This window comes from Lynx rufus, unplaced genomic scaffold (genome assembly GCF_022079265.1).
Source record: "Lynx rufus isolate CCGP_SWC_20201006 ecotype Redwood Valley unplaced genomic scaffold, mLynRuf1.p SCAF_22, whole genome shotgun sequence".
Taxonomy (NCBI): Eukaryota; Metazoa; Chordata; class Mammalia; order Carnivora; family Felidae; genus Lynx; species Lynx rufus.
The window spans coordinates 7,451,722-7,470,802 of NW_025814837.1; the positions used below are offsets into that span (position 1 = coordinate 7,451,722).

Below are 19,081 nucleotides of genomic sequence, written 5' to 3' on the forward strand. Positions count from 1 at the left end.
AAAGACTTAAGGCAGGCCAGTGAGTCAGAAATATTACCGTGGAGGTAGGTGTGGAGGCAAAACAACCAGTTCCGTTATAGAAACTCAACAAATCCACGGTGTTTGCTATAATGCTGGTCTTTTAAACAAAACCAAACGAGCCCTCCTCAGAAGCTTTAGAACAGCACCTGATTTTCTAGGCTAATGGCATTAAATTCAGAATTCTTTATGGTTCTTAGGACTATCTGGGAGCCCCGAGAAAGAAGCATAAACAGGTGCTCCAACTCATGACAACAATAGCTTATAACTGGACCAAGAACAATTTGACAGAAACAGGTGTTTTATTCCGTCAAGTTTATGTTTAGGTCCGTGTGTGTGCTATGGCTGCAGGGGGCGCCCTCACACTCTAGGCAGCTGGAAGGCACGCGGTGGACACCCTGCACAATTGGTTCCTGGTGGCCCTCAGCACTGGAAATGGTGATGCACCATGGAGTTGTTGTCCTTTCTAATGCATTTTAAAGCACTTTGAAAAATTCAGTTGAAAATTTTCTGTTTTCTGCTTTTTGCTTTCTCAAATTCCTAATTTGTTTTCAGCAATTACTCTTGCCCCACACTCACAGGAAGGGGCTAGTTGGAACAAACTAAATATCCTTCATCCCTATGCACAAAAACAGAAAAATTGCCAGACAAGCACAGCTGGCCTATTGGCTGAAGCGAATTAGAACTTAAAGAAGGGAAAACAAAAACCCTCAAATCCTGAGAAATTCCATATCCTTTCATTTGATTTTTTCTTTTTGACAAAAGCAATGCAGAAAATCATTACTTCGCCTGTTTTATCATTAAGTGCAGCCGAAGCCGGCAAAAGAAGACCAGAGAAAACAGAATCCTGCTCGGCAAGAGTCAGCCACTGTGGTCTACGGGCAGATTTGCCTGTATTTGCGTATTTAGTTAATAGTTACCACTGAAATTAAAAATATTGGTGACTCAAGATATGCATTTTTGACTATTAACATTTTGGAGAGATTCTTCCAACCAAACTGCTTTCAGTTAAATTGTTTTTATCAAAGTGCTCTCAATCGATTAACCAGAATACCACTAAAACCTTCCTGGGATTAAGTACACAAAGAGTGACTCCTGAGCCCCAGAGCTGGGGGCATATTAGGCTGTGATTCAGGTCCACTACTCTGGGAGAGGGCAATGTGATATATCTCAAGATCACACTCTCTGTTTTTGTGGTTCTACAGAAGTCGTGACACCGAAACTTATTTCCGCAGACTGGAGAACATAGTTTACTCCCAGTGAGACTCATGCGTTTAACTTCTTTCACTGTGCTGAAAAGGATTTACTTTGGCCACAGATAGCATGCATGCTTTGCTCTCTGATGGTGGGGTGAGGAGAAAGCACCCTCGCAATTACATTGTTTGCTTTGAATTCCTGGATGTGCCGGGTTTTGACACTTGGTGAAGGTCTGCTCAGAAACTTAGTTACCTTGAGCTTAACTCTGCAGACACAGGTTGCTTGTTTACCTAACAACCATTCCCTTTGTCTTTATTGACCCCAAGTTTCTTCCTGGGCTAAGAAGGGAAAGCAGAGGCCTTTCCCAGCCCAGGGGGCAGAGGTGGGCTCCTCCCTCACCATCATGGGCACCCCTTTCTTGTTACCAGTAACTGGTGTAGCAACTGGTTTCTGATGCCACACTGGGGGCTGGGGACCTCTGGAGTGAGATGGGACTCTTGAGATTGCAGTATCCTTTTTCCCCCAGCAGAGGGACAAAATCTGACACTGAGGAAGCCTGAATGGAGGGATGCACAGCACTGTGAACCTTGCTGGCACAGCATTAGTTAGCCTGGTTCATGCAAGGCCCCAAGGACCCCAAGGAAGGTCAGAAAACTGGTTCTTTTAGTGTTCCTCAAACGTATTTTAATATGGAATCCTTTTGTCTATGTGCCTATTAATATAACATTGAGTAAGTATTTGGAAATGTTTCTCAAGACTTAAAAAGAAAAAGTATCTGATGTCCTCAGCATAAGTGGCCAATCATGACATGAGATCATCAGGCAAGGCCCTCAAGATTTTTTCCTCTGCCCTGGTTCATTTCGCTAAACTTTCTCCTCTCAGCCGAACCCCGAAGGAAATGCTTCCTGGATTACTCTGGAGCTATATTTCAAAAAAGGACATTGGGGGGCGCCTGGGTGGCTCAGTTGGTTAAGTGTCCCACTTCGGCTCAGGTCATGATCTCACAGTTAGTGAGTTCGAGCCCCGCGTCGGGCTCTGTGCTGACAGCTCAGAGCCTGGAGCCTGCTTCACATTCTGTGTCTCCCTCTCTCTCTGCCCCTTCCCTGCTCATGCTGTGTCTCTCTCTGTCTCAAAAATGAATAAACATTAAAAAAAATTTTTTTTTTTTTAAAAAGGACATTGGTCCCATCACCTTCTCATTTCACTACTATCCTCAATTAAGCACTGAGGCAGATAGTTTTTAATTTTCAAAATCTCTTTCGGGTAACTAAAGAGAAACTAAACTCTCCCTTGTCAGGTCTGCTTGGGCTTCTCTGAATCCTTACTTCACTTGGCTAGTCCATGAAAGGAGGTTCCCAGGGTGAGGGGAGATGTGTGGTTGTGGGGTTTCCATGTGCCTTCCACCACTTATCTACTGGCCCAATGACAGAACTCTGCTGTGCAGCATGTCTGGGGAAATTCCAGAGGATTTTTTTTTTTTCCTTTCTGTATCTTCCTTCATTTTTCAGTCTTGGTGCATCAAGAAGCAAGAGATCACACTCAAAAGCTGACAGGCAGCAGGTGAGAAAAGAGCCTGGAGGCGGCGAATCACAGATGATTAGAACTGGGAGGGAACCTCCGGGCGTCTAACAAAATCCCCAAGTTTGGGACAGAGATGGGAGCTGAGGACTAAAGAAGTGAGGTAATGTCCACAGAATAACTCAGCAAATTAGTCACACGGCTGGGCTTGCAGCTGGGGTTCCCGGTTCCATGACAGTGCTCCTTTCCCACACAGCATTATAGCCCAAACCCATAGTATTTCAGGTAAGGGAAAGGGTTAAGTGGAAATTTTTCTTTTAAACACTGCATCACTTAGAAATAGTTAGAAATGAAAATTCTTGTCCCCGAGTCCCACCTTCGGTCTTCTGAATCAAAAACTCTGGGAGTGGTACCCAGAAATCTATAGTTTAAAAAGCTCTCCAGATGATTCTATAGATCCGAAAATTTCAGAACCACTAGAGAAAAAAAAAAAAGTCACGTTCAAATCCTGGTACCATCTTAGCTCTAATGACTTCATTCTACCCGAGTCTCAGCTTCTTTACCGAAAGCAAACCAAATGCCTGTGTTTTCCTGGTTAAAAAACTACCACATTTTGGGGCGCCTGGGTGGCGCAGTCGGTTAAGCGTCCGACTTCAGCCAGGTCACAATCTCGCGGTCCGTGAGTTCGAGCCCCACGTCGGGCTCTGGGCTGATGGCTCGGAGCCTGGAGCCTGTTTCCGATTCTGTGTCTCCCTCTCTCTCTCTGCCCCTCCCCCGTTCATGCTCTGTCTCTCTCTGTCCCAAAAATAAATAAACGTTGAAAAAAAAATTAAAAAAAAAAACTACCACATTTAGTGACAAAATGTACATAAAAGGCCCACAATCACTCGATGCACCCTAGCTATCACATTTTTATTGGAATCCAGTTAATTCTCAGTCTATAGCATCTCTGTGTGATTCTTATGCCTGTAACCCTGGAAATGTCTATTTTGAAACCTTCGGAATTCCCAGTGACTTGAACAGCACCGGCTGAGAATAATGAGGAAATGTGCCAGGAGTTTTGGCTTTGGATTACCTAAAAAAAGAAGGCTTCCCGACATGGCCTTCATGTCCCTGTGATGATGGACTTATACCTGTGAGGCAGTACAGTACAATCAACTTGAAAGAGTATATATCTTACTTTAGTATTACAAAAAGCCTAGTGGGTGATACTCAACAGGTTGTAACATAATAATCCATAAGTAGAAGGAAAATATTAATATCATTAACATTTACCTAATATGAAAATATTTCTTTGACACAATGCAAAGATCCACGAAGACTGTATCTCAAGTAGCTCTCGTAGAATGAGGAAAGTCAAAGTGGGCGGCAGGACACAGAGGACATGGGGAAAGGAGAATGGTATACGGGAGGGATTGGCAAAGAGAGACACAAAGAATAACTTACATCTTAATTTGTCCATGATCTTCCCTCCACACAACGTGGCTAAAGCCATTTTGACAGCAAATACTGAAATTTTACCATGGCCTTCCCTGTTTAATAACAGAAAAAAAAAAAAAAAAGATGTCATTTGGAGAACTTCCAGTAATGCGATTTGACATTTTCTGTTCTGTAGAAATCATAGGACACTGTAGCTGCATACATTATGTGAACATATCCATTTTAGAAAAGACCATGAATACAACTGAACACAAGTTTCTGAAAAGCTGACTATTCAATGTTTCATTTTTTCAAGAGATAGCAGCATCTTCAAGTTATTCTTTGTCTATGTCACTTGTTCAAAGCATGAGCTGGCCGCTAGAGGGATATGTACTATTTAGCCATGGATTACAATTACAGAACATGATTTTCACTTGGGGTTTCATAAAATAATTTTATGCATGATGATTCCACAGTCTCCATAATTTAATTAAACATGGTTTCAGGAAAAAAACATTTTTGGTAGGAGAATTCCTGAATTTTATTAGAGTAACTATGGGGATTTTTCCATCACACCTTTTTTTTCTTCACCCATCATTTCCTACCCACAAGCTGACTGTGTTTGTGTGATACATTTACTTTCCAAAGAGAGTTGATATTTTAAAGGGGCAAAAGTAAGAGCTCTGTTTGAGCTCCTTCTACCAAATTGACATTAGAGCTGCCAAATCTTCATCGATTCAGGAAGTGTAACTGACTTGTCCTTCACAAAATGTGATATAAAGGGCACACTGTAAGAAGTATAATATTTCAGCTAAATGATTTTGCAGCTGGGATAAACTGTTCTTTCTTGTATCCTTGGAATCAGAAAGTGTATCACATTAGTAACTCATTTCTCTGATAGTTGCTACTCTTAAGAATGATCAACAGAGTTATTTTAAATAATAATGTGGCTTAAACGTAAGTAAAGTCAGTACTGACAAGGGTTTAATACACAGAATAAATCATTTATATGACTAAGATCCATATATATGACATTTTAGAAGAATAAGGTGCAATAAACAATTGTGTCTTTGTTCCTTATTAGACTCCAGAGATAGATGATGTTATTCACCCTTGCTGCTGTCATTCTTAGCATAGTACCTCAAATACAGCCAGCCAGAATGTGAAAGTGACTGAGCCCTATGCTGTTTGCTCTCCCATTTATATTTCTAAGCCTAAGCACCAGATGTATGTAATTAGTTATCGGATACCTCATGTCAAACTAAGTGTGTTCAAGGTAGAGCTCGTTATCCTTACAAAGCCCTCCCATAATACTCAGACCAACCCACTACTATCTGCTCTGGTTGTTAGTCCCTCTTCCGGTTGTCAGACTCACCATGCACCTAGTTACCCAAAAATGAACTCTGGGGAAGGGGTTAACCTTGACTTTGTTCTCTTCCTTAATTCACCACCACCTCAAATGTGTGAGGGACTCAAATATATGTCTGAACTGTACATTAAGGCCATTCCCTGCTTTGCATTCCAACTGTCATTGCTTTATCGGCTCTTGCTTAAACACTGTAATAATTTCTTAAAATGATCTCTCTGCTTGCACACTCACATCACAAAATCGACCATATTATTTTTTTTTTATGTTTACTTTTGAGAGAGAAAAGAGAGAGAGACAGTATGCAAGGGGGGGGGCAGTGCTGAGAGAGAGGGAATCATGGAACCCGAAGCAGGCTCCAGGCTCTGAGCTGGCAGCACAGAGTCCAACGTGGGGCTCGAACCCACAGACGGAGAGATCGTGACCTGAGCCGAAGTCGGATGCTCAATCAACTGAGCCACCCAGGCACCCTGATGATATTATTTCATTATTTAAAACTCTAATTGCTTCCGTTTGCCTACAGGCTATGATTACAAGTTTATCTGTGTTCTCCAGTCTTCCCTGCTACCATTTCTGTTGAACCTCACTCCATAGTCCCATGTTCAATGCCCCTGCCCTTCCTACCACCTTTTGCCCAGGACTCTGTCACCTGTTCATCAAAGACTCAGCTCCATATATCATCACTCCATTTGCTCTGAAAACAGCTTTTCCCCTGGATGTGCAGGCAAATGCTCTTCCCTCCACTTCTACTTACTATTTGGCACCTATCACACTGAGCGACCTTTGTTTATTTACATATCTGCATGTAATTTGACCCCACACTGTGAGATTCCTGGGGGCAGAGGCCATATATGTCTTCTCAATTAGTTGAATTCCTACAGCCTTGTACTTCGTCTCCCCCATAATTAGTGAACAATATATTTCTTATATTAATTAATGACTATCAATCTTTATAATAGGTGCCCCTAGAATTGCAAATGGCCACTCATTTAGTTGTTTGCTAATTTGGGAGCAGGTAAGCTGTAATAAAAACGCGATGCTTTTGTCAAAAAAAAACCTCATTCAGAATTATTCCATGTGCATTGTATTCCCAACTGCATGGATAACTTGAAGTATCAAAAATTTATTCTAGGAAATCATTAGTTCCCTTTCCTAAGCTGAAACATGGTTCAAATTATGAGAACAGGGAAATCTACAAAATGTGGAAGAACAGGAGAAATGCCAATGATAAGGTTTCCTTCAAAATGCAGAGAAATTGAGGAGCATTATATGTGAGATTTCAAGAGCAATACAAGTTTCTTTCAATGAATCAGAGAGAACAATTTAACTCAAGAAAGAGGATAGACCACAGATAATGATGGAACAGAGAGTTCTCCACAGGATGAAATGATGATAGCTCACAGATGAATTCTTAAGCCTTAGCTTTTAATGAAGAAGATCCTAGGGAGATCGCCAGTTCTGTATTGTTCTTGGAAATGCAAGATTAATGCTATTACATCCAGGAGTGGTTGTATCAGAGCTATTCTGCCAAATTGACACAATAAATCTAGATAAATCACCAAGTGGAGGGCAGTTCAATGAGAGTTTTGCAGGAACTCAAGGGTGAAATTAGGCCACTGGAATGTATTGTTATGCAAGCCACTGTGCCATATTGCAAAGGTGACCCTGGTCACAAAGAAGGATTCAGGGGGTATGCAGGAATGTAGATCTCCATAAGCACACCAATAGTGGGTGAATTTAGACCTTGCTCAGCCCTAGCAGTGGATAAATCTTGAAGGAATTTAAGGAGTGAGTGGAGACGAATGATGTCACAATGGAAAAGGGGGACACACCAAGGACTTAAATACAAATGGATCTTTTTAAAGAACATTTTCAGTAGATAAAACAGGATGAAGAAAAGGTTGGGGAGAGAGATTTTCTAAAGACGTTTGACAAGATTCCACACCGAGGGCCATTACTTAAACTCATCTTGGGATCAGGGTCCTGTGTGTGTGTGTGTGTGTGAGAGAGAGAGAGAGAGAGAGAGAGAGAGAGAGAGAGAGAGAGAGAGAAAGAAAGTGGCATTAACAATGCAAGTAAGGAGTAGGGAGACATCGGTGCACCCCGAGGGGAGAAGTACAAGAGTTGTGCTCATCAGGTATCATCCCTAACGGGGCCGTGTGATTCACAAACAGATCGGGAAATCCCTTAAGTATCTAGGAAGTGGAAAGTCAAGCTCAGGAGGATGGATAACAGAAAACTCCCAGGAGTCTAGTGCAAACCAGCAGGAAAGCAGCATATTGTTCCAAAGTGAGTCTGCACACGCAATGCCTCTAGGAGTAAAGCAGTAAAACTGCCCATATGGAATGTTGGCCGTCGGCCACAATTCCGGAAGAAGACCTGCCAAAGTGTACTGAGGATGAAAAACGTAGATTGTCCCTAATGCTGCAGGCCAAACAGCCTTGGAACGGCAACACTAGGAAGAGTGCTAGAAAAAGTCTATGCTTCTGTTTGTACTAAGAGCTATGGCAGCACATCTCCAACTTCATGTGTGCCTTTTTTTAAAAAAAAAAATTATGTTTACTTATTTTTGAAAGAAAGACAGAGCATGAGCCGGGGAGGGGCAGAGAGAGAGGGAGATACAGAATCCAAAGCAGGCTCCAGGCTCTGAGCTGTCAGCACAGAACTCAAGGACCTTGAGATCATGACTTGAGCTGAAGTCAGACGCTTAACGGACTGAGCCACCCACGTTTCCCCACGTGCAGTTCTAATCGCCATCTAAAGAAAGAGCAGAGCCAGGTATGTTTGCGAATACTGCATGCAGTATACAGTGTATCTATCAGAACCGTCCATTTGATGGGTGGGCTGGGCCTTCGAATCAATGACAAGACTGACAATGAGCCATTCTTGGTGGAGAAAAGTTGCTAGCGCAGTTGACTGATTGGTAGTGTAGAAGGTACAGCAAAAACTTTAAAGTGAAATGTACTACTGGCCTATCATTTTTTGTTTAAAAAATTGTACTTTTAAAGTAAAAATTTTAGGGCCGCCTGGGTGGCTCAGTCGGTTGAGCGTCCGACTTCAGCTCAGGTCACGATCTCGGGGTCCGTGAGTTCGAGCCCCGCGTGGGGCTCTGGGCTGATGGCTCAGAGCCTGGAGCCTGTTTCAGATTCTGTGTCTCTCCCTCTCTCTGCCCCTCCCCCGTTCATGCTCTGTCTCTCTCTGTCCCCAAAATAAATAAACGTTAAAAAAAATTTTTTTAAGTAAAAATTTTATTTTAATATTTTCCCTTTTAATGTAGAGCAGGAACACAACGCATAATACATGCTTTCCTCTTTTTTTCCCACTATTTGGTTTTTAGCAGAATGGAATATATTCTATTTTTTTAGGCCAATCAGCCGGAAGCTTTTGCCAATACAAACTCTACTTTCCTATTTAGCTTGAGGTAAAAAACTACCCAATTAAATTGCTATGCTGGTGCGTAATTAACACCTTGAAAGGTATTTAAGACAATCAGAAAATTAGCAAAAGTGCAAACCGAAATTGCTTTATAAATCAAGGTTTCCTTAAATCTTTTATTTCCCTTATACTTTGTTTTTTCACTCTGAAAACTTCCAAATTTTCCTAAGAGGTAACCAATCAAAATGGAAACAAGAGGGCGCCTGGGTGGCTCAGTTATTTAAGCATCTGACTCTTGTTTTCAGCTCAGGTCATGATCTCACGGTTCATGAGATTGAGCTCCATGTTGGGGTCTGTGCTGGCAGGATGGAGCTTGCTTGGGATTCTCTCTCTCTCTCTCTCTCTCTCTCTCTCTCTCTCTCTCCCTCCCTCCCTCTCTCTTTCTCACCCTCCTACCCTCCCCCCTTCAAAATAAATAAATAAACATTTTAAAAATATTAAAAAATGGAAATAAGAAAACACCCTTTAGTTAAAATATATACAGAGATTTGTAGAGTGTCTGTCTTAAAAACATACATTACTTTAAGGTTTGACTCATTCATCATAGTAAAAAGTAACTATTACACTGGGCTTTTTTCATGACCTCAAAAAGAGAGAAACTGATTTCTTTTAACTAAGAAGGTATTAGTTTTAGGGAAAATTTGTCTGGGAGGGAAAATCTGCTTTTGACAAGAAGGAAAAACAACAAATAGATATTGATAGGTCTGAGATGCTAGGCTGAATTCAGAACAGAATGTAAATTTTCTCCAAGTTGCCAAGTGAGTTTCCTGTTTGAAATTAGAGAATCTCATGATAAATTTTAAGTCCTTGAAAGTGAGATTTGGATTCTGACTCTATTTGGAACAGGCTGATGGAATTATTTTTCTATTTGAGAGCACTGAAACCAGAAGCTCTTCTTTTACCAACATATTTCACAAAAACATTTGGTAAGCATTTTGATGAGCACAGAACTCAAATTTCTCTTTCTCGCACATTTTGGTAGCTTAATTAACTGAGAAAATTGTTTCCTCCTCTTTCTTCCAAAACATGCCTCTATCGTAACTCATTTCTCTATCTGGGAGTCATTTTGTTCATAGGGATCACTCATTTCATAACTCAGCAATTATTTATTGACCATGTCTCACAGGTTGGGGATCTAAAGATGAATAAGGTATGGCTCCCACCCTCAGTTTGCTCATAGTTTATCGGAGAAAAAGAATCAAAACTCATTCATATTTTTTTTAGAGTTTATTTATTTTGAAAGAGAGAGAGACAGTGGGAGAGGGGCAAATAGAGAGGAAGAGAGAGAGAAGCCCAAGCAGGCTCCGTACTGTCAGTACAAAGCCCAGTGAGGGGCTTGAACTCATGAACTGTGAGACTGTGACCTGAGCTGAAGTCAGACACCTAACAACAGAGCTCTCAGGCACCCCGACACCGGTTAGTTTTAATACAGCATGTTTTTCAGAGGGTAGGGACCTCACCCCACTCATCTTTCATCCCCAGCCTATCATGGCACCCAGTGCAAAGCAAGTTCTTAATATACGTTAGTTAAGTTAATGGATGCACACGTGAAAAGGATTTTTTTTTTCGATTTACCACTTAAGTTTTCTATTGAGAAATACTAAAATGCTTGAGAAAAATCATGAAGATTGGCCTTACGGTCCATAATATTAGGTTGTGCGGTCATGTGACACCTTGAATTTGGAAGTAAGCACATACATAATTACTCTTATTTGGGGGATGATGAAGTTAACATGTGCACAGATAGAAATCCCTTAATTGGCTGTGGCATCTCTCTGGCCTTCCCATCATGTTAGCAAAACATTTGGGGAAAGAATTCGTCATAACACCTGGCCACGCGAGTTTGCCGGGAGTTTCTCCAGCATGGAAGGAGGCAATACTGTGGACATATCTCCTTTACCCCTATGAAACTCTTTTTTGCCACTCACGCAAAGTGGAAGTCTGACATAAAGGCAAGTGACATTAAGAATGTTCATTTTATCTACAATTGTGGAAATTCTTCAGAGAGAGTCTATTTTCGTGACAAGCAGGAACCTTGAAACAAAGTATTTTCTACTAGAACAAAATTTTAGCGATTAGAGGAGAATGTTCCGTGGAAGTCTTGAGTTTAAGACGTGGTACGAAAGAAAATCACCAAGCAAACACTAGGTTAAATATCTAGTTCTAGCCGTATAGACAATAAAAAGAAAAAAGAACATTTGATTTTATAGACCTCGTCTCTTTTTCCTTTGCTCTCACACAACCACACAGCCTCAAATGTGAACCATCCATCTCACTGGTGCGCAGAGAAAGGGCTGTGTACTTTGTACTACATCTTGCATTAAACATCAAAATTATTTTTTAAACTCAAAAGGCAGACGGATTTGGGCAGAGTTCCAGAATATTTTATATCCACGAGTCTGAAATAGTGCTGTGGTACCTTTCATAGCATTGGAGGGGGTGTGTGGGGAAGCTCAGGAGTGGGAGTGGATGTTCAAATGGCTCAGCAAGGTGCAATATGTCAAACAGAGGATTCTGTATTCTCTGTGAAAGACTATTATATGATAGATTTGGAATTCTGGATGGCTGTCATAAAACTGACTCTAAATCTACAATGTAATATGTGTTAAGTCCAAATATTTCCTTCACATACACTCTGTCAGACATGTCTGAGTACCACAAACTGGAAAGGTTAGGAATGTGGGCAACATAAAAATATCCTGTAAAAGCTGGGTAAGTTTGGGGGGAAAAGTACCTTAATTTCTCATTTAAAAATGTAATAGAAAGCATGAATACAGCTGAACTTACACTGATGCCTGAAACAAATGATTCTTCTTCCCCACTGACCTCACCTAGTGTGACACTGTATTACCTACACACTATGTAACCTCCACATGTCCCAGCCGTATCGCTTACTCAACCTGAAAAGTTATAATCCCTTAGTGCCCAACCAGTAGGACTGTGGGCAAACAATAAATGGTATTAGCTATTACCACAATGAGTAATATGATTACTAATTACATTAGTACATAATCACTATTAGTATATATAATTACTGATTACATTAGTACATTATTACTATCATTGGAGAACTGGCTTTAAGAATATAGCATGACACCTGAGAAGAGGAACACCACCATTCTTTTTCATCTTTACCCTTTCCTCCTATGAGATTTGCATGGCTGAATATATGTGAAAATAACATTTGCTAAAAACAAGGCCACCGTCACCTAATCTACCTTAGGAAGAACTTCCCTAAGAAAGAAGATTCTAGTGAATTGAAATGAGATTAAGTCAACAGACTAAAGTTGTTGTTCATGTTTCCCAAGAAATGAAGAAGGGAGTACGAGAACTACAGGGAAGTCTTTTGTGAAAATAGGATACTCCCACACTAGTAGTCGCAGCCGTCTGTTTTCTTCTCTTGTGGAACAGAAGTAAAAATAGAGGGTATGAATCTAGGTGACAGAGCAAACCTGGACTCCCTAGTCTTGGTAATATATTAGAGATTAAGGAGGACTTAGTTTCAGAAAAAGAATGAAAAGAAATTAGTGTGTTGAGCTAAGAAAAGTCAATCTTTGATCTGTATTCATTCATTCATTCATTCATTCATTCATTCATTCATTCGTAGATTCATTATGAGCTGGACATTGTCTCAGGTGCTGTGGATACAAAGAGTAAGCCATGGTCCCACTGTATAGTAGCTTGTGGGAGGCAGTCATATAAATAGGAAGACATGCACCATAAAAGAATAACAAAATCATTTGAAAGGAACAGTAGGACCTGGGGAGGAGGGGGGTCAACTCAGCCATGAGAGGTGAAGAGCTTCACAGCGGATCAGTTTGTGACCCCATCTCTTTGAAAGGTCAATATAGACTTTTAAGAAGTAGTGTCAAGGTCACAATTATACCTCAATAAAGCTGTTGAAAAAAATGATTGTCATCTTGTAACTTTCTGCCATGTTGTTTTTCTTTTGTTACTCTCAGTTTTCCTAAAAAATAATAGTTAACAGTGGGAAGAAAAGCTGCCTCCAGGTTGTTAGCAAATAAGGGAAAGAGGCAGGCTAATTCCTGGGGTGTGCAGAAGAAAAGAGATGAGATACAGAGACTGGCTCTGGCTGTTTTCTAATTCTTCACTCTCAGTCCCTCATCCCCGATTCTGACACCTTTCCCACCCTTCCCAGGTACACCTGTCATTTTCCTAGGGACTCTGGAGGAGACAGTGTCTGGGATGGAAAGGTCTGCTTAGAAGTTGATTGGTCATCGACCACTGGTTGACTCTTGCTAGGATATAGCCATTTTTAGGAGGAAAGTCAGGAAAAACATCTTCTAGACTCAAGGGACTGATATTCAGAGACAGAATGGCAAACATAAGCATAGTCTCTGGGCATGAATCCTAGCTCCTAACATTCGAGAAATCATCCTACATCTGTAGCAATGCCCTCTATCTTCTAAGAGGCTGAGTTGGTGGAGAAACCTTGCAACCAGGACGCTAGCTGTGGTCTGCAGTGAGCATGTCTGGGGGAGGACTGAGACGCAGGTGTTTCTCTGGGGAGAGAAGTGAAAGAGTGATATTTTGGGGGAGGTATGGTTGCGAGAAGGCAAGTCTGGTTCTCAAGGATACAGGCAAGTGCAGTGGGCTTTGAACCTCATTTCAGGTTACCATATTCATGGAAGACTCCACCAGCTGGGTCTGGTGAATTTGAAGGCATTGCCAAAATAATGACCAAGTTTCTCTGAATGCAAGTTCTTATTTTCAGTCTTCATGAATTTAAATTGCTATACTGTCCTTCCTTCAAAAAAAATATACACATATATATAATCTCTTTAGAATGCAAGTTTAAATTTTTATTTTAGACTTTTTTGGTTTTTTTTAAATGTTCATTCAAATTACAGCAAATGAGAAAATCTCCCAAATGTTTCAGTGATTCTATAAGAGCAACAGCATATCCTTGATGTACTAGGCTCATTCACGTCTACCAAAATGCAGAAGGCTCCCTTAAATGCTTGGGTTCTGTCGTGGGATAGGTGGTAGGAAGCAACATCAGATTTCCATACTGGATCTCATTTGGAGAAACAGGAGTTTACTATTATAAGAAATTGAATTGAACATTCATTTTATTCTTAAGTTTCGCTTCTTACATTCACTTTTAAGTGAATATTTCCGGTTATAGTCTCTTTCCAGCTACTGATACTTCCTTATGGCTCACATCCCACATCGTCTAGATTTTCAAAAGCCATCAGATGGAAGTTTGAGAATCAGCAGAACTGCCTATACTCATTTGCAATGCCAAAACAGAGAAGGCAGAAGCATCTGTAGACTGGGGTCTCTATATGGATGTGTCTGTAAATCTGTAAAATGAGATTTCTCTATGTGGATGTTTTAAAAAATCTACTATAATGAGATTACTGAAAGTATACATCAGGGCCCTTTTTATCTGTAAGAAGAGTAAGAACCAAACAGATATTCCATGTGAATGTTCACGTTGATGGCTCCTGACCTTGGGATAGTCTTTAAGCTTAGCATTCATCAACCTTGAAATAATTATCAGTAGCTACTTAGAGAACATCTACAGCCCTATTTTTTAAAAGTGATCTTCCCAATATTTCTAAACAGAAGTGAAAAATCTAACTCTATTGTATATTTCTCATGTTATGAGAAATACTGAGATATGATATGTCATATAAAATATGAGACATGTATATATTATAACTCTAACATATTTCACAAGGTCCTCCTTCCTTAATATTAATCTGGCCCAGTTTCTATATTTATGGAGTGGATACAATTATTTTTTTATCTTTGATTCCTTATGAATCCTCCAGCAATACTCTAAGATCTGGCAAGAATTCTATTTTTCTTTTTACATTCTCCGTTGTTCCACTTATAACAAATAAGCCCCCTGAAGACTAGTGGGAAGTCTGAAAGCTTCTGTGCTCTTGTCAAGGGGGGAGGATGGAAATGCCATTACAGAAATTCCATAGCCTGGCTCCATTCTGTCACCTGTCATGTGGAACCATAGCCTTCTCTACCTGCCTGCCACTTGGTTACCATAGTGATTAGGCCAAAGCAGTACATCAGTTCTGAATTCTGCACAGGCTAAGCATGGGATCTATCAAGCCGGACTGCTTGTTTCAGAACTGTTTATTTCAAGTCGAGAATTACTCAAAATTTAAACATCATGAGACAATACTCTACACAGGTCAAACCAAGCACGGATAATTCTGTTACCACTCTAGGTTGTAAAGTGACAGCTGGTAGCTTTCGTGAGCGGCATAATAACATTAGCCTGGCTGGAACATCTCCAGTGCCAGGCTTAGATATTCCCAAGCATTGGCCAGACAATGAGACTAAGCAAAATCTTTTGAGAGTCTTAAAATGTGATTGCTGAAAGGTCAAGTTAGCAATTTTCCGTTTTAATATTCAAAACCAGTAGTGAAAGTGGGGATGCTGATACCATATCTAGACTAAAGGCAATCAGCCAAAGACCTTTTGAAATCTTAGGCTGATAAAGTAATTCAGGGGAGTTTTTACATTTCACAAGGCTGCCACATATGCCTTGGAAAAGAAATCTTAGCTGAATACCTAAATCCCTACTCTGCCACTAACACGCTGAGAGACACTGGTCAAGGGACAGCCTCTTTGTGCTTCAGGTCCTTCATCTGTAAAATGAGAGAATTGGAAGAACAGTCTTTAATATTTCAGCCAGCTCTGAAATTCTCTCATTCTATGAGACAAAATTATAAGATAACGAGGCTGAGATTTAATTATCATGTGCGGAAGGCATTACACTGTTTTACGTGGCACATTATTGACTGATCCATTTAACGCAAGCCATGGCTCCTTTCACTAGGCTGATCAAGAAACCCTCTTCGATCTCTCTGTTTGCTCTAGGATCTTGTTATGACACCTCAGAAACACTGTCTTAGGCAATCTGCAAAGAGGAGAGTTGAAAACGTCCTTCCACTGCACGCTTCATTAAACTGCTCCACAGGCATGCCATCGTGCGACACTTTCAAGCCCCTGTAGCTTTTAGGAAGCATGGGATGAGTTCAACAAAGGTCAGCATACAAAATACAATTGTCCTCAATTTCCTATGGCACTTTTTTACTGTTTTTTTCCCCCATGGCATTTAAAATTTATGTTAAACACAGACAGATTTTATTGAGATAAGTTTCTGATCAAGAAAAAGAGGCAGCTAGCTACTCTAGAAAATCATTTGGAAGAGACCAAGAAGGACAAGAGGAGGGAGAGACCAAACATGCAGAGAGGAACAGCTATTCAGAGGGAGCTTACGGATCAAAGGCTGCCAGCAGGAAGTTAAGCAGGAGGCTGATGGACTGTTCCACCTGGATTTGGTGAGTGGTCGGCATCCGTTTGTTGAGCTGGTAGAAAATGGTGGAAAGCACAGCCTCCAAGCGGGCCACACTGAGTTCTATGTTAGGGTCCAGGTTGTTCAGAGCATTTTCCCGCAACGCTTCTATGACGTTCCAAATGTCCACCAGGTGCACTACATACAATTAAAGCAGAGGGGACACATCAGCCCAAAATGCAGGGAAAGGTAAACTCATTATTTTACACGTACCATCTGTCCTATTTTGTCAAGGCACCTCAAAGTCCTCAATATGAGTTCAACTCTTGTAGGGGTTGACATAAGCAAATGTACATAGACAGTGCATGATCTCAAAGACTTGATGTACCGTGTATAATACCAAGAAAATTATTTCCTGAAAACCACAGTAGATAGTTACTTCTAATCTTCAACGTGACCCTTGAAATGCAGCTACTATCTTTACATTACATATGAGAAACTGAGGACCAGGGAAGTTAACTGACAAATGCAAGGGTCCAAGGCCAGTCAATGGCAAAACTGGTATTCAAATCCACGTCTATCCACGTCATTTTCAAAAAACGCTGAAATAAAAACTGTCGACATACAACATCGTGTATGTGTAACTTCAAGGTATACAACATATTGATTTGATAGATTTATATATTGCAATGTGATTATCACCCTAGCATTAGCTAACACATCATGTCCCAGAATTATAATTTCTTTTTTTGTGGTGAGAACATTTAAGATCTAGTTTCTTAGCAACTTTGAAGTGTATGGCACTTGTGATTAAAATTAACAAGTCTCTCTGGCTTTAAAGCATTTTCCCACTGTACACACCGACCCCTTGAAAGAAAGAGACACAAAGCCAGCACTTAAATTCTAGCATTCGAAAAGATATCAAACCTGCGTTTATTTAAAATATTTTAATTTATTTATATATTTTTCATAGTATAAGGTTTGAAATAAAAAAAAGAGAAAGTTAAGGAAGGTGGGAAGACAGGCAGGGGAAAAAGGAAAAGTTATCAGCAGAATTAAGTCACGGATCACTTATTTAACCTGGTCAAGAACAGCTTCTTGGCTACACTATTGACTAACTCATAGAACTTAAGTCATGGTTACTTTCACTAGTGTCAAGAATTCCATTTCTATTTCTTCCCTGGTCATGCTCAAGCCTTGTTATAACACCCCAGAAAGCATTGCCACAATCAGGACAGTGATCGTCTCCATCCCAAAGGTTTCCTCTGGTTCCTTTTAATCCAGCCCACTCCTCACCCCAGGCAACCACAGATATACTTTCCAAAATGGTTTTCCAGGATTCTAGATAGCATGGTACTCATGCGGTACGTACTTTTATTTTGTCTGGATCCTTTTACTTGGTATAATTACTTTGAGAGTCATCCGCGTTGTTGCATGTATTAATAGTTTGTTCCTTAATATTGTTGAATAGCATTCTGTTCGTGGATAGATCACAATTTGGTTTTCAACTCACCTGTTGATAGACACTTGAGTTGTTTCAGTTTGGGGTTATTATGAATGAAGTTGCTATGAACAGCCACGTACAAATGTTTGTATAGACATAAGCTCCATTTCTCTTGGTAAATACTTGGAAATGAAATGGGCTAGGTTGTATGGTTGGTATATGTTGAATGTTTGAGAAACTCCCCAGGTGTGTTCCAATATAGTTGTGGTATTTCACATCTACATCAACAACATATGAGAATTCCAGTGTCCCCACAACTTCGCCATATTTAAGGTTCACTTTTCATCATGTTTTTGCTCTTGAAACTAAGTATGTTGTCTTTCTCAATGAAATACACACTTAGGTTTCAGTTCCTGAAAAATGTGCCCTCCACGTATGCGTTTCTACTTACTCGTAAGTTTTAGTTTCCTGCTTCTTTACTCATTTCTGACACTATATTAAAAAAACACTAACATGTATTGAACTTCTGGACTTGGGAGTCCAAATGAGCACTGGACTTGAAGTCCAAAGACCGAGGTCTAAATACGGCCCTTCTACTTCAAGTGCATGCCCTCATAGCCTTGAAGACATAGAGCTTCATTGTCCCCATCTACAGAGTGAGGACAGTGCTCCTTACATGGGAAAAATCATGAATTCAAAAGTGGTAATGCCTGACACACAGGACAATATGTTGCACTTGAACAAAGGTACAATGTAAATCATGTAAAACTAAAAAAAAAAAAAAAAAAAAAAAACAGAATAAAACAACTTTCCAGCATATCTCTTATTTGGGACAGAAGAATACAAATCACTTTCTAACTGAAATACTTACATATCTATTAGATTTGGATAAACTCAGACTTATGGGATTCCAAATTTATAACCTTCTCTGTATGTCCTACAAGGAAATTATTTGTATTTCTTAATGCTATTTATCCAATTTTTCAAGTCAGCATCCAAGGTACTTCCAGGTAGACGGCATCTATAAGTTTTTGTTTGTTTGTTTGTTTGTTTGTTTGTTTAATTAACTTCTTGAGGAATTAAATTAATTTCTGCAGGAACTGGGTTCCTATAATTATTCCCTTTATGTTTGATGTACAGATCCTCTGGATCTAGTCCTTGGGGATACGTCTGGGTGCAGGATGCAAAGATGTTGTTCCTGCTTCAAGGAACTAACAGGTGGGGATTTGGACATGACTCACAATTACACAGATAATAAGAAATGGTGACCTGTTGTGGTGGACAGGGTGCTACATACAAAATGGGATTACGAGATGGTCGTGAAGGGCCCAGAGGAATAAGATAAGGCTGGAGGAGTACTGTGGCTACGGCAAATCTTTTGGCCTTTACACTAAAA

The 19,081-nt window shown here is 40.3% G+C and overlaps 1 protein-coding gene across 1 annotated transcript in view; it reads right to left on the bottom strand.

The window, feature by feature from the left end:
* DTNA (dystrobrevin alpha) overlaps positions 1-19,081 on the bottom strand; it is a 161,380-nt gene that overhangs the window by 76,768 nt on the left and 65,531 nt on the right. Inside the window, exons 4-5 of the mRNA XM_047087002.1 lie at positions 16,226-16,439; positions 4,180-4,265 (exon numbers count right to left, since the gene is read on the bottom strand). Of these exons, the coding sequence (XP_046942958.1) occupies positions 4,180-4,265; positions 16,226-16,439 (300 nt within the window). The remainder of the gene's footprint in view (positions 1-4,179; positions 4,266-16,225; positions 16,440-19,081) is intronic.